The sequence below is a fragment of the Coturnix japonica genome, chromosome 16 (assembly GCF_054131305.1).
Source record: "Coturnix japonica strain WE chromosome 16, WE-NBRP24, whole genome shotgun sequence".
Taxonomy (NCBI): domain Eukaryota; kingdom Metazoa; phylum Chordata; class Aves; order Galliformes; family Phasianidae; genus Coturnix; species Coturnix japonica.
Window position 1 is genome coordinate 1,296,407 of NC_140678.1, and position 10,978 is coordinate 1,307,384.

General features: G+C 49.2%; 1 protein-coding gene across 3 annotated transcripts; it reads left to right on the plus strand.

The window, feature by feature from the left end:
• Positions 1-828: 828 nt before the first annotated feature.
• LOC107325330 (uncharacterized) lies at positions 829-10,599 on the plus strand. Of its 3 annotated transcripts, XM_015886066.3 has the most exons (8): positions 829-3,617; positions 4,929-5,076; positions 8,592-8,678; positions 8,998-9,220; positions 9,359-9,501; positions 9,811-9,924; positions 10,019-10,243; positions 10,435-10,599. In XM_015886066.3, exons 2-8 carry the CDS (start codon positions 4,966-4,968, stop codon positions 10,450-10,452), a joined length of 921 nt encoding a protein of 306 aa, XP_015741552.2. In that variant the 5' UTR covers positions 829-3,617; positions 4,929-4,965; the 3' UTR covers positions 10,453-10,599. The 3 variants fall into 3 exon arrangements, with proteins under 3 accessions (XP_015741552.2, XP_085373784.1, XP_015741553.2); XM_085517658.1 differs by lacking the exon at positions 829-3,617 and having other exon boundaries at positions 4,213-5,076; XM_015886067.3 differs by lacking the exons at positions 829-3,617; positions 4,929-5,076 and adding an exon at positions 8,294-8,514.
• The last annotated feature ends 379 nt before the right edge of the window (positions 10,600-10,978 follow it).

The following is a 10,978-nucleotide window of genomic DNA, read 5'->3' on the forward strand; positions in this document are numbered from 1 at the left end:
ACTTCTAAGAACTTCTTCAAGCGTTCCATTTTGTGCACAGGTTCTAAATATGACATTTCACTCTGCATTGGTTTGAAACTGGAGTTTGAAATCAGCGCATTTCCAAGGAGACAGACGTTTCAGATCCCACGTAGGTGTAGCCTTAATGCACCAAGCGCTTCGAACCTCAGGCTTTGATTGGGTGGTGCCAGGCATCCAAAACCCATTTCTGAAATCTGTAATGCACGGAGTGGAAGATGGAGATGTTTTGTCAGGTTTGATTTGATAACTTGGAAACTTTTCTATGTGAAAATGCAGTTTGGGTGTAGAAATGTTGCAGGTCCCCATCAGAAGACCCTTCAGAGCAGAGATGTGTTACTCTGTCCCAGGAAATAGACTTGGAGTCTTCCAGAGGGCTGAAGAATGAACAGGAGTTTTCCTATACCCGAATGTGAGGATTGGCATTCCCTGTCTGGAACTGTCTATGGGAAAAGGAGATACCTTTGGAGTTTTTGAGTCTTGCTAAACACTTGAGCACAGATTACTGTATGGAATTAATGAGTTTCCAGATCAGAAGCGCTTCAGCTGAGTTGTAATGGTGGTTGACATAAAAGGGTGATTTGAATTTATACGAGTGCCTCCCAGTTCTGTTAGCAGTACAACACTCAGTACATTAGAACAGCGCTTTTTTCTTTTCCAATGTCATTCATTAGTGAATGAAATTTATTCTTTTCCTATTACTAATTTCTCATCTAAAGTTGGAATAGCCCAAGCAGTCTATTCTAATATGGAAATCTCCCAAGTCTCCAGCATTTCTTCTTGCACTCTTTGAACCTGATTAATGTCTTCCAAATGAGGGCAGCAGAACTGGAATGAACGCGCTGTTGAAGATGAGGAGGTATCATCACTTGTGTAATATATGGCACCATAATATTTTCATCATCACATAAAATGTATATTTAAATATCTTAATGTCATCCTGCTTTTTGGCCAGAACACTTTGCTGAGCAGATGCTTCTTAATGAAATCTTTACGGTGACACTGCGGCCTTTTAGTTGATTTACAATGCATGAAGACCAGGAATAGTTCAACTGCTTCTTCTCCTGTGCATTGCATTGCATTGCATTGACTTTCATCTGCCATCCTTTTGCCCACAGATCCTTTCTTCTGTCCCAAGTTCCCCCAGATCCTTTCATACTTCAGCTGACTCCAACTTCTCCCACCCTATATTATTTTCTGACATCCATGGTGCACTTGCAGCAGTCCCAGCCTGCAACGCACCTTGTTGGGATATAGAGCTGTGAATCCATTTCCATGCTGAAAGTTTGCATCTGATGGTCACACTTTGCTTCTCATCTCTTTACAAAGCACTCATCCAAAGACAGAACTTTTCACAGTGGAGCTTTTTAGATGCACCACTCGGGTAATGCTGCATCACTCTACTCTGATTGTGGTGGTCCCAGGATTAAGTGGGGGTGATGGAATGGCTCCATGCAGACTGAGCCTGTTTGCATCTCCATGTGAAGGACTCAGCTTGTCATTTCCACGCTGTTCTTCAGGGATCCTCCAGCAACTTGCAGTTGTTTTTGCAGGAGTGGGACGCTTCTGGAAGCCTCTAAGAGCCATTGAGCAAATAGGAGCCATGCTGAAGCCAGCTGGCTCTAGGGCTGGGGTCTGGCCCTTGATGCTTTCAGCTGGGATTTGCTCAAGGACAACAGCCAAGTGGCAACCAGGCGTCGTGCCACAGCTCTGTTTGATCAGGGCTGAGCTGTCTGTTCCGTCAGGGTGAGGCTGGAAGCTGAGTGCTCTCTGTCCACTTGTTCCAAGGGCTTTGTTCTCAGGGTGCACGGCAACTTCAGAAGGGCTCAGGTGACACATAGCTCTGTGTGAGACAGTTTTGTCTCTAGGAACCAAGAACCTGATAAAAGCTGGGTTGGTAGCACAGCACCTAACTGCAAAGTAATGGGCATTGACAGAGCATGTGGGTGTAGGCTGGGAGCAGGGAGGAGAGCCGGCAAGGCTTGTGGTTTTGCTGTAGGTCAGGTCCTGGATCTTTGGGACTGGGAAGGAGATGCAGAGTGAAAAAGCAAGAGCAAAACCTGAGCAAACCCTCTCCTTGGGTGTAAGGATTGCAACCAGAGGGCTGAGCAGCAGACGGCTCCCACTGAGGTGGCAGGAGAGATGTCAGCTCGTCCGACTGAGTAATTGAGCTGACGTGATTAGATCATCTCTTTGATGGCCTAATTGAATTATGAGCATTTCTAAAAGCTTTGCTCGGTGCTGCTGATGAATTTTAGCTTTGCACCGAGCCAAGCAGATGAGGATGCTGATACAGGCAGTGTTCCACCCTTTCTCTGTGCTTTCTGCAGTGCATCAAATCGCAGCATCAGCTCAGCAAGGAATTTTGACACTGGTTTCCTGACCTTTTCCTAATCTCAAGCATGGCTCACAGGAAAGGTGAGAGTAAGGCTGGCTGGAGAAAAGCATGCAAGAAATGAGCTGGTTGCATCAGTGAATGCAGCAGAAGGATGGGTTGCCAGCTATGGGATCCAAGAGCATCGCAGTGATTGCAGCCAAGAGGAAGTTTGTTGGTGTATCATCACACAGAATGGGAGGCTTGGGAAATCCTGCAGTAACTTTTGTTTGTGCTGGGGTGAGCTTTGTGTCTTCACACACTTTCAGATGTAGATTTACATGTGGTTCAGAGGTTTCCCAGCTCATCCACTGCCCATCCATCCCCACAAGCACCCAGCTCTCTGCAGAGATGCTCCAAGCTTTTAAAATGCCCCCACCTCCTTCTTACACCAACACAGTAATCAAGGCAGGACGCATTTCCTAACATGTCCCTACAACACAGAGCCAAGATGTTTTCTTTCTAGGAATAAAGTTGGTATGTGGAACACTTAATTTAAGCGAAAATGTCCAGATGGATTTTGACAACGCCCTTGATAGCTCTTGCAGTTTGTCATGGTTGTAATCTCAAGACAAGAATCTGATACAAGATCAGTGTGGAGTTTAACAGCATAACAAATGACAAAACTCATCTTCAGAAAATGACACCTCGGGGTAGATGCGGTCGTTTGCTTTCAGAAAGGAAAAGCATGGGTAGGAAAGATGAACCTTATCAGAAGAAATCACCAAATTCTGATTAAATTTCTGTGGTTTCACACCAGTAAAGACACGACATGTCGTTCCCAGGCTCTCTGTGGTGGTTAACAACTTGATGGGGTAAGAAGCCAGTGTGATTCTTGAGACCTGAGGATCAACACCCTGAACAAATACGAGAGGATAAATTTATGCTCTCTGAAAACAGTGTGTTCCTTGTTCTACAATCACTTGATTCATGCGTGCAGAGGATGCGGTTTCTTTACAAGGCAGGTCAGGGTTTTGCAGACTGACTGGCATTGATTGAAGTGTGCCGTGTACCCAGAGGGATGCTCTTAGCTGGGCTTAGGGAAACACAACAAAGCTCTCTGCCCAGAGCAGGATGTGGTGCACTGTGGTAGGGCTGGCTTTGGGTTTCCTCTTCTGGAGGTCCTTTGGCTGAACTCAGGTCTCACCATGCCCTGTGTTCCACACACACAGACCCATCCCACAGATGGCAGGTGATCTCCAGATCCTCTTACCCAGAAGTGAGGGTAAGTCACTACCTGAGCTACATTTTCCCATCCCTTGTGATCCCTCCAGCCTGGTTTTATTCACAATTTAACCAATACAAGTTTCCCTACCTCTTGTCTCTGCGTTCATTCTCCTGACACCCATTCCCATGTTCTTCCTTTAGCACCCACTTGCACAGCTCCCTCCTCTCCATCTCTCTGCTCATTCCTCTTCCCCTGCACTCTGCCTTCTGCCTACATTTCCCTTAGGACCCGTTCTCCTACCTACGTCCTCTTCAGAACAAGACTCCAGGCCACATGCACCACTTGGGAATTGCCACCACGTGGGATTCCTTTCCTCTCTCAAAGACTTTTGTCCTTGGGAAGAGAAAAAAAAAAAGATGAGCAGAGGTGTTGCCACCCAGGGAATGCAGCAGCTCTGTTTTATTTGCTGCCTTGCATTCTGCCTGGCCTTCCCCTGCACTCTGGGCTCTCTGTTAGGGATGCAGCATGACAAAGGTGACAATGCAGGCAGCTTGCAGGTATGCTGCTGTCTCTGTCAGCAGTTTATTGGTGGAGGTCACCTCTGCTCCGGGCTCTGGAAGTCATCCTGGAGAGCCCTGCAGTAAGGCTTACAGCTGCCGGACCTGAGCTTGGGGACCACCTTGCAGGACTTGTGAATTCCATAGAATCATGGAATCACAGAATGGCTTGAATTGGAAAGGGCTCTTAAAGGCCATCTGGTCCCACTCCTCTGCACTGAACAGGGACACCCACAGCTCCATTGGGTTCTCAGAGCCCCATTCCCTGACCTTGGCTGTCTGCAGGGATGGGACACCCACCACCTCTCTGGGTAACCTGAGCTTCACTGCCCTTATTGTAAAGAACAATTTTCTTATATCCAATCTCAGCCTCCCCTCTTGTAGGCTGAAACCATTTCCTCCCATCCCACAACTTACCCCCAAAGTGGGCATCCCCCTATAGGCACTGAAACAGCTCCAATTCCTGCAGCCATCACTGCTTCCCATTGCAAGAGGTAGGAGGTGAGCCAGGAGTTCAGAATGCAGAACAAAGACTGGGTTCAGGGGAGGGTCCTGCAGAAGTCACTGGATGCACCCTGCAGTGGTGCACCACACAGAAGGTGTCTGTTCCACGTTATCAATTCTGAGTCTCCCTATGCAAGGAGAATAATAATGAGGCTTGTAAATGCTAAAAAAGAAATGTCTTAACACTAATTAAACCTGTTTATCCTTCACATTTAGAGCTGTTAACACCTCAGCAAAAGGTTGATACCTAGAGTATGTTCACTTGTCCCTGAATGTAAGGACTTCTCCTTTCCATATTACATGACAGAAGAGCAGATGGCACACGAAGATGGAAAGAAGGCTGAATGTTGTCCTGTGTGTGTGATCTCAGAAGTGAGGCAGCTCAGCTGAACACATCATTAATATTTAAGGAACAGCAGGACTGCATCAGGAGCAATGCTGCCAGAGGCATGAAGGTGAGGACGGCCCGTCCCAGCAGCAGGACAGTCCTCCAGGCTGGGAGAACCCATCCTAACAAACAGTGCTCTGCTAAGCAGGAGTGAGCTGAGCACCAACAACCTTGTTCCACCTGTAGCCATAATGTGACCCAAAGCCCTGCATGCTTCTGCACTGTGCTGGGATATCATCACCACCACTGCAGGGAGCTGGATCAGGTGGCCTTTAGAGGTTCCTTCCAACTCAAACAGTTCTATGATTAATTAGAAATTGATCTGATCCAGACAGCGGATGAGGGAAAGGCTGCTGGTGTGGTCTACCCAGACTTCAGCAAAGCCTTTGGCACTGTCTCCCATAGCATTCTCCTGGAGAAGCTGCAGCACATGGCTGGGTGGCTCCCCTGGGGTCGATAATGGGGTCCAGACAGGCTGCATTAATGGGATGAGCCCACGGGGTCACCATCCCTGGAGGTGTTTAAGGAAAGGGCAGATGTGGTACTAAGGGACATGGTTAGTGGGTTATAGTGGCAGCGTCTTAGAGCTCTTTTCTAACCTATATCATTCATCCCACCCTGGGGTGGTATGGGCTTTCTTGATGGGGACAGCAGCGATGCCCCTGAGGACAGCACCAACTCTTTGAGCATCAGGACCATCCTGGTGCTGAGAGCTGGAAGGATGAATCCCTTCCCTCCAGATAATCTCACAATCCTCAATGCTTCCCTGCAAACGTGCTGATATCTGCCAGGGAGGCTGGGGATTCATGGCTGCTCCGAGGCAGCACCCGTAGGAGAGGTGTTAGGAGGCTGTTTCTTAAAAAAGCCCCATCTGAGCCTCAGCTAAATGCAGGGCTGGGGGGCTGAGCCGGGTTGTTAAACACTTTGTGTTCATAGGGCCACCAATCTGTCCCTCACTTTGTTGGCAGTGTGTCTGATGGCAGCTTGGAAAGCAGCAGTTCCACCTGACTGCTCAGCACACCAAACCATCAGCATCCCCAGGCTCTGGGGATCATTACCTCTGGATTTGTTCCCTAAATATTAATCATACTGCTCCCTATTGGGCAAGCTGCCTAAAACAACAGCGATAAAACCCCCAGCTGAATCTCACAACTAGCACAGGACTGGATTCCTGAACTGACTGAAGATGGATGTGATATTTGAGGGCCAGATCCTGCATTCTCTGGTCTTCATCCAATGGATAAATAAGCTGGTGTTTCATCTCCGGCCACTGAATCGCCCCCATTAAAATCAATAGACTAATCTCGTTAATTGGGAAGATATAGTGCCTACCTCTGCGTTCTCATTGCTGCCCTATGATAAAAAGCTTGGTTGAACCATTTTAAAAAACAATATGTCAGCCCCAAAAGGATAAGCAAAATGGACTGAAATCATCTTTTCTCCCCCATATCTGACTTGTTGGCAGGAGGAGGAGGCTGCAGTGAGCAGGAGATGTGCTGGCAGCCTGCAGCCCTCGGGTGCTGCCTCCAGCTCTGCACTCCAGCTTTGGGAACAGCATTGCTGGAAGGGTTACAGCAGGAGACAGAGCTGTGAGGTGATGGGGTGAGGGAAGGAGATTGTCTGGACAGCTCTGTCCTTCAAAGAATTTGCTTCTATTGCAGATGCAGTGGCTCAAAACAAGCTAAGCTTTGGAGGGAGCAAAAAGACATTTGTTTGTTGTGGGGCTTTTATTTTGCAAAGAATGGAAAAGCAGGGAATGGATGTGATGCAGTGTTATTGTGGTGGTCACAGATAACTGTGTAAACACAAGCAGGGTCACACTGCTGCAGGAATACAGCGCTCCTTCCAAGGGAGCCCTTGCATAGAGCACAGAGGATTTTGTGGAGTTACAGCACACCTCCTGCTCAGCCCAGGTCACCTCTGAGCACCCACATCATAGGATTTCGTGGCTTCAGGCTCCTCTTCCAGCAGCTGTGCCCTCAAAGCTCCCTTTAGAAGTAGGCTTCCCTGATGCTGCAGTGCCCCAGACTCCAGTTTCCAAGCAGGGAGCCGTATCATAGCCAGAGTGTGACCCTTCTTGCAGCAATTAGCAAGGAGAAGAGGATGTAGCTAATGAGCACATGAGGGCTTATCTCTCCCGGCAGGCATGGACAAGGACTATAACAGTCTCTTGGCACACACTGAGGCTCAGTATTGATTTTGGGAAGGCCAGGTGTGTGCACTAGCATAAAAATCAGAGGGGGAAATGCTTGGTGCTCTTGCTGCCCATTGAGTTCTCTGGGGTTGATCCCTCCCATTGCCCAGCATGGCAATATCAATGGGTAGCATTTGCTGCAGCTGAGGTAGGTGACATCCCCTTGGGCTCCCAGTGGGCTCAGTCGGTTGCTTTTCTCCTTCCACCCACCAATGTGGGCTGGAACATGGAATTGAAAGCAGTTGACGTGAGCTTTTCTGCTGCTGTACCTGCAGGAGACCAGGACACAGCTCTGAGTCAGATAAAAACAACACTTAGCAAACGCACCGGGCCCCAGGCAGAATAATGAGCCTCTGTGATGACTGTTTCTCTCAACACCTCCCACTGCAATGTCCCCATTGCCCCGCGTGGGGTGTGCGGGATGGGAGCATCCTCAGTGCTGCCCATGCTCCCCTGCAATTCCCACTGCAGCCATTTCAGACAAGCTCTGGCTGCGTGGTTCTGCCCAGTCTTGCACTGCAGCAGGTTGTGAGAGCGCAGCATAACGGTTCTTCCCTTGGGAAATCCTGCCAAGGGCATCGGAGTGCTTTGTGAACAAGGATGGATGAGGAGCCACGATCCCCCTGTGAGGCAGAACAGATTATTTCCCATTTTGTAGATGAGGAAAAAGGCACAGAAATGTCCCCAGGAAGGTCACAGAGCAGGGAATGGCACCCAGGAGTGCTGGCTCCCAATCTCCAGGTTTAAATGCTAAATCCATCAGTTCCAATGAGTTGCCACCAAGGACTGGTCCCAGTGCATTCCTTAGAAGATGATGGGGCACCAAGAGAAGAAGGGGAGAGCTTTGCAGCTCAGTTCCCATTTGCCTGTTAGTTCAGAGCACACACACATTGAGATATCAGAGCTCAGTGAGCTGATAACCACTCATTTATTAATCTCTGGTAACTCCATCTGCCCTCTGAGCCCCGAGCACAGAGCAGAGCTTTGGCTGTGCAACCCCTGCTGGGAGATGTGCACCCCAAGTGGAGAGAAAACAAACCCTTGACTGATTGACAGCCATCACCCTTTATTGAGCATGACACCAAGATCCATGCTCACACCAAGGAAATCCCATTGGAGGGTGTGGGGCTGCCTGACTGAGGAGGGGGGCGGGCAGCTCATCAGGGCAATGGGGAGCAGCTGGACCAGCAAGTACAAAAGGCTGGGTGCTGAAGGCTGGGTTAGGTCAGGTTGGTGCAGTTCAGGTTGTGGGGCTGTATGGAGCAGTCAGCTAAGCCTTGCACTAATCCAGAGTGGGCAGATCTCCTCCAGGTAGTGCAGAGTAGGTTCTGGTGGGTGGTATGAATGTGATATGAAAGATGTCTGATTTTTTTTCTCTCTCTATCTAGAGGCTAATGGGGACCAGAAGTGAGCCTGGATCCTTCTCCAGCAGGTTCCTACACCAGGTGCTTCAGCTGCGCTTGGTCAGGTCCCTGGTAGGTTCTGCTCCAGCTGCTGGGATGGTTTGGGGGTGAGGGATAGGGTGGTAAGACCTTGATGCTAGCAGTTGTTTTGGCTTTTTCATCATATTCTTTCTGCTTTGTCAATCTCTTTCCTATGGTCACTGCACTACAGCAGTAATGTTTCTCTTCTCTGCACTGGAAGGAATGGGAGATCTCTGGGGCAAAGTGTAACCCAACTGGTGCCTGTTGACCTGGCTGATGCCCCAGCCATAGCATTACACTGTGAGGGTGCAGGGTTTAAAGGTTTCATTGGGGTCTTGTGCTACAAGTATAATTCTCCTTGTGTTTGCAGCTGAAGGTGCTTCAGAAGGCATCAGTCTGGGTTGGATTTGTGGTCCCTCTGGAGGCCATCATCAGCAGAGTCTGCCCTGTGCAGGCTCCCTGTAGACCCACACGGTTTGCTAAGAAGCGCCATGGGCGCCTGACGCGTCTCCTCCTTGCCTTCATCCCCACCAGGATCCAAGCAGTTCTCGGCCACCTGCCCACAAACTGGGGCCAGAGCAGCAAACCCAAGGGTAAGTGCTGGGTCCTCCTGGAGCACTCAGAGGGCTTGCAGCCCAAAAACATCAGGTTTGGAGCTCCTGTGTTGGTGGGAAATGCATGGGTACTTGTTCTGTGTGTGTTATGACTGCACATCCTGGGGATTCCTACAGAGGTCCGAGAAGCTCTGATCAACCCATCCAGCAAAGCAAACAAGAGGAAAAGGGACGATGTAGCTCTGGAGGAGCAGGTGTCCTGGGTGGTGGTGCTGCAAAAGGACCTGCCAGATGATGACCCAGAGGACCCTTCATATGAGGTATCATTTCTCAGAGGCTGAGCAGTTTAGAGATGCTTGTGAATGGCCTCTTTGTCTCTCTGGTAGACTGGGATTGTCACTGTGCAAAGAGCTGTAAGGTGGTTTCTTTTGTCATACATTTTCTTGGGGGTTTCAGGCTGTCCAAGGAGCACTTGAGCATCATATCTTTAATGTTGGGTGCCCCACTCATCCCATACATCACCTTTTAGGTGGCATCCCTGCAAAGCATCACCTTGGCCACCTCTGACAGCTCCCAGCCCTGTGGGGAGGGGGAAATGCATCCCTCAGGGGCTCCTTTTCTCTCCCCAGCCCTCGGAGGTAGATACAGACACTGAGGAGTACAAGTCTCAGAACAGCACAGAGACAGACCTGGAGCTTGAAGAGCATGACGAAGCCATTATGTTGAAGGAGTCAGATCCCCAGGTGAGTGGGCGACATAACTGGTCCTGGGGGGACTTAGCAATACTAAGCAATACCTTCTATGGAGCTGCAGTCTGACCATTCCCCTTATCTGCAGTTGGATGATGCCCAACCCAGTGGGGATGGAGGAAACTCTGAGCCCTTGACCATGAGCTCAGAGTTGGAACAGGAGAACTCAGCTGCATCCCGCAATGCAGAAGATGCTTCAAGTGAAGACAGTGGTGATAGTGACACTCAGACACCACAAGATGTGAGCAGTGGGGATGGCAGTGAGCAAGAGGCTGATGTGGAATATGAGAGCAGCAGTTCCTCGCAATGTTGGGTAAGAATTATCATCTGTGCATGTTTCTTCTGCTCTCCCTTATTGGGAAAGATGTCCCAAGCTATCAGTGCTGGCTAATACCATCTCAGTTCCCATTGGTTTGGTGGGGAGGCTCATAGGAGGGTGAGAAACTGTGGGGTCCAACTGTGTGAATGCTTTCAGCCATGCTGACGGTTAAATTTCCCTCCTAGGGGTCTCAGGAGCCCTGATCCGTGGGCCTGAATTCTGCTGTGGCTGTGACATACCTGGTTCTCTCTGCCTGTGCTGTAATGTAAGCTGTCCATTTAATGATGTTTTGTTCAGCTTTTTTTTGTGTTTTGAACTTCATAATAAAGTTACCCTATTTTTTCATACAATTTGGGATGCTGTTTGTAGCCAGACCTGGCACAGCCACAGTGGTGGGGCTGCTAGTAGGATCATCCCCTCTGATCCCTCCCATGGTGGATGGGGGTCTCTGTCACTGCTGGAAGTGATGGCTTTGGGAATACTGTGATGGTGGGAGAGAGCAGAGCTGCTGTGCAGTGATACCCAAGTGTGATCACACCAACTCATCCCATATGGCTCTAGGCTGTCACCAAAGGTGCAGGATGGGTGTTCCACACACAACATCCCTAGAAACAAAGTTTGCCTTTGGGATACTCCAAATTAATTCCATCTGGAGTCTGTGCTGCTTGCTGAGCCCTCGATCTTCAATCATGTATGGGGTCCTCTCCCTTCAAATGAACCTTACAGAGG

What these genes read in the sequence shown, in the direction of transcription:
- LOC107325330 (XM_015886066.3), top strand. Translation starts at nt 4,966, where the DNA reads ATGTTGTCCTGTGTGTGTGATCTCAGAAGTGAGGCAGCTCAGCTGAAC. An exon ending in ATGCTGCCAGAGGCATGAAG is followed by an intron (nt 5,077 to 8,591) that starts GTGAGGACGGCC and finishes CTCTCTATCTAG; the next exon opens with AGGCTAATGGGGACCAGAAG. An exon ending in TGAAGGAGTCAGATCCCCAG is followed by an intron (nt 9,925 to 10,018) that starts GTGAGTGGGCGA and finishes CCTTATCTGCAG; the next exon opens with TTGGATGATGCCCAACCCAG.